General features: G+C 59.0%; 1 protein-coding gene across 1 annotated transcript; it reads left to right on the top strand.

The window, feature by feature from the left end:
• The first annotated feature begins 605 nt into the window (after positions 1 to 605).
• On the top strand, positions 606 to 2,349 carry LOC123081651 (monooxygenase 2). The gene is made up of 4 exons (XM_044504199.1): positions 606 to 773; positions 924 to 1,070; positions 1,200 to 1,268; positions 1,359 to 2,349. The coding sequence occupies exons 1-4, from the start codon at positions 685 to 687 to the stop codon at positions 2,281 to 2,283; spliced, it is 1,230 nt and encodes a 409-aa protein (XP_044360134.1). The 5' UTR covers positions 606 to 684; the 3' UTR covers positions 2,284 to 2,349.
• Positions 2,350 to 2,732: the final 383 nt, after the last annotated feature.

Genomic DNA, 2,732 nt, shown 5'->3' with positions numbered 1-2,732 from the left:
GGGGGGGGTGACGTAGGCGAGCCCGCGCCCTGGGGCTTGCGGCGGCAGCAGCGCGGGCCTTGGGCACTGCCCATTGTCCGGCTCGCTTGGTGCTGCTACTGCTATGCGTTTGCCTGTGTTCTGTTGTGCTTGTCCGCTTCATGTGTTGCTGCGTTGAGTGCATCGTGTGTCCGCCGCATGTCCGCTAAGCGGATAGATGACTCATACGAACAAAAAGTAAACAAAATCCGTGTCCATTTAGGTCCCTGCGTTCGAGTTGCTCTCAAGGACTTTGCCTCAAAAATAAAAATAAACCCCACTGTCAAGGATCGAAAATTCAGCAATGGCCAACATATTTGCATGTGGCCGTCAACCGTTTTTTTATTCTACCTTGCCCCCAAAATTCTCGGATAAAGTACTAGTCCGAAGAAAAAAGGCGCTAGTATGATACTGAAAAAGGACGGATGCAAGTTGCCAAGTGCCCAAGTTGACCATTATTGTACAAGGCCAACCAGCAAGGCATCATCAGCAGTGACGCCAGAGCCGCCTCCTTCTCCGCTGCTTCAGTTTTCTTGGAGCACATATACATACAGCATTGACTTGCTGAATGGTATAGATCAGTCAAAACCAGCTCAAATTAACTCGCGAGCACACACGACGAACCGAATATATCAGTCGTCGAAGCGTAAGCCAGTGTAAGCACACATGGAGCAGCAGAAGCAGGACGCCGCCGAGGACGTGGTCATTGTCGGCGCCGGCCTCGCCGGTGTCGGCGTCGCCCTGGGACTCCACAGGTACGCCGGCACACCAGTCACATCTCCACAGAGGCAGAGACGACTCACATGCTCTCTGAATTCGTCGTGAACGCTAGCCAGCTTCTTCATTTGTGTTGTGTACATGTGGCATGTCGGCTTCACTAAACAAGGGTCGCTGGATGAATGCAGGAAGGGCGTGCGGAGCGTGGTGCTGGAGTCGTCGCCGGCGCTCCGGACGTCCGGCTTCGCGTTCATGACATGGACCAACGCCTTCCGCGCGCTTGACGCCCTCGGCGTCGGCGACAAGATGAGGAGCCACCACCTGCAGGTGCAGGGGTACGTATACACTACAGCTCGATCTTGATCTGGATCTCCATCTTTTTCTGAAGCTTATCACGATCATACATATATCGAGTTAGCCGTGCTGACGGCGTACTGTTCATTTTTCTCCTCTCGAATGGATAGGGTGCGTGTCATGTCTCCGACTACCGGGCAAGTGGTGCGAGAGCTGGATCTCCGGGTGCAAGGAAAACTGTGAGATGTCCACTCCATTCACCATCGGATCAAACCCAAACTTGCTCCATTCTTGGGTGAATTCATCTGTTTGCTTCTTGATTAATGCAGGGGACCCCACGAAGCCCGGTGCGTGCAGCGGAACGTGCTGCTCCAGGCGCTGGAGGAAGAGCTTCCGGCAGGCACCATCCGCTACAACTCCAGGATCGTCTCCATCGACGACGACAAAGAAAAAGACGGCGGCGGCGATGCCAAGATCCTGCATCTCGCCGACGGCTCGACGCTCCGAGCAAAGGTGCTGATCGGCTGCGACGGGATCAACTCGGTGGTGGCCAGATGGCTGGGGCTCGCCAAGCCGCTCGACTCCGGGCGCAGGGCCACGCGGGGGCACGCCAAGTACTCCGACGGCCACGGGTTCCAGCCCAAGTTCATGCAGTTGAGCGGCAACGGCTTCCGTGCCGGCCTGGTGCCCTGCGGCGACACGGACGTGTACTGGTTCCTGACGTGGTCACCTTCCTGTCCGGACGGCAAGGAGGACGTCGACCAGAGCCCGGCGGAGATGAAGCAGTTCGTCCTGGCCAAGCTGCGGAGCATCATGGCACCAGACGAGGTTCTGGATGCGGTCGAGAGGAGCGAGATGAACGACGTCCTCGTGGCGCCGCTGCGGTACCGCCCGCCGCTGTCGCTCCTGTTCGGGAGCATCAGCAAGGGGAACGTGTGCGTCGCCGGCGACGCGCTCCACCCCACGACGCCGGACCTGGCGCAGGGCGCGTGCATCGCGCTGGAGGACGCGGTCGTCCTCGCGCGGTGCCTCGGCGACGCGATGGACGGAGATGAGACGATCGAGGCGGCTCTGCGCCGGTACGCCGGGATCCGGCGGTGGAGGAGCGCGCAGGTGATTGCGGCGTCCTACATGGTGGGGCGTGTGCAGCAGAGCGAGCACGCCGTGGTGAGATTTGCGCGCGACAGGCTGCTGTCAGGGGTGCTCGCCAAGGGGCTCCTCATGATGCCCGACTACGACTGTGGCACGCTTTGACTGCCAGTGCGAGGGGTCTCGTTCTGGCAGAAGCCATTTGTAACGCAGTCTCCTAAAATCTTAGTCGAACAAGTCTAATTCGATTCTGTAGTCGTTTATATTCGTGAGATCCTATATTAAGATATATGTAAAAAAATCATTTTACATTTTATTCTTATAGAGGCGCATCTGCCTCCCGGGTCGCTCCTCCAGGCGACTTCGGAGGCCTTCCCAGCCGCCACTCGAGAGGCCACCCGATCCTCCCTTCCTCCCTCCCGCACCACAGGGGTGGCGGGGCCCCAACATGCATGGAGGTGCGGCCGATCTAGAAGCGGCGGCGATGGCTTCGACGGCGGCGGCGGTCGGCCCTGCCTCGGGCCACGGACGGCTGCTGCGGCGGCTGGCCTGGATCGGGCGGCGGCGCGATGCGGTCTTCAGCAGCATGTCATCTGGCTTTAGATCGGCGAAGG

This window comes from Triticum aestivum, chromosome 4A, assembly GCF_018294505.1.
Source record: "Triticum aestivum cultivar Chinese Spring chromosome 4A, IWGSC CS RefSeq v2.1, whole genome shotgun sequence".
NCBI lineage: Eukaryota > Viridiplantae > Streptophyta > Magnoliopsida > Poales > Poaceae > Triticum > Triticum aestivum.
This window is presented reverse-complemented; position numbering and strand designations above follow the sequence as displayed.

Excerpts from the sequence above, each read along its gene's own strand:
- LOC123081651 (XM_044504199.1), top strand. The coding sequence starts at position 685 with ATGGAGCAGCAGAAGCAGGACGCCGCCGAGGACGTGGTCATTGTCGGC. Across the intron at positions 1,071-1,199 it reads CACCACCTGCAGGTGCAGGG|GGTGCGTGTCATGTCTCCGA; the intron begins GTACGTATACAC and ends TCGAATGGATAG. Across the intron at positions 1,269-1,358 it reads CTCCGGGTGCAAGGAAAACT|GGGACCCCACGAAGCCCGGT; the intron begins GTGAGATGTCCA and ends TGATTAATGCAG.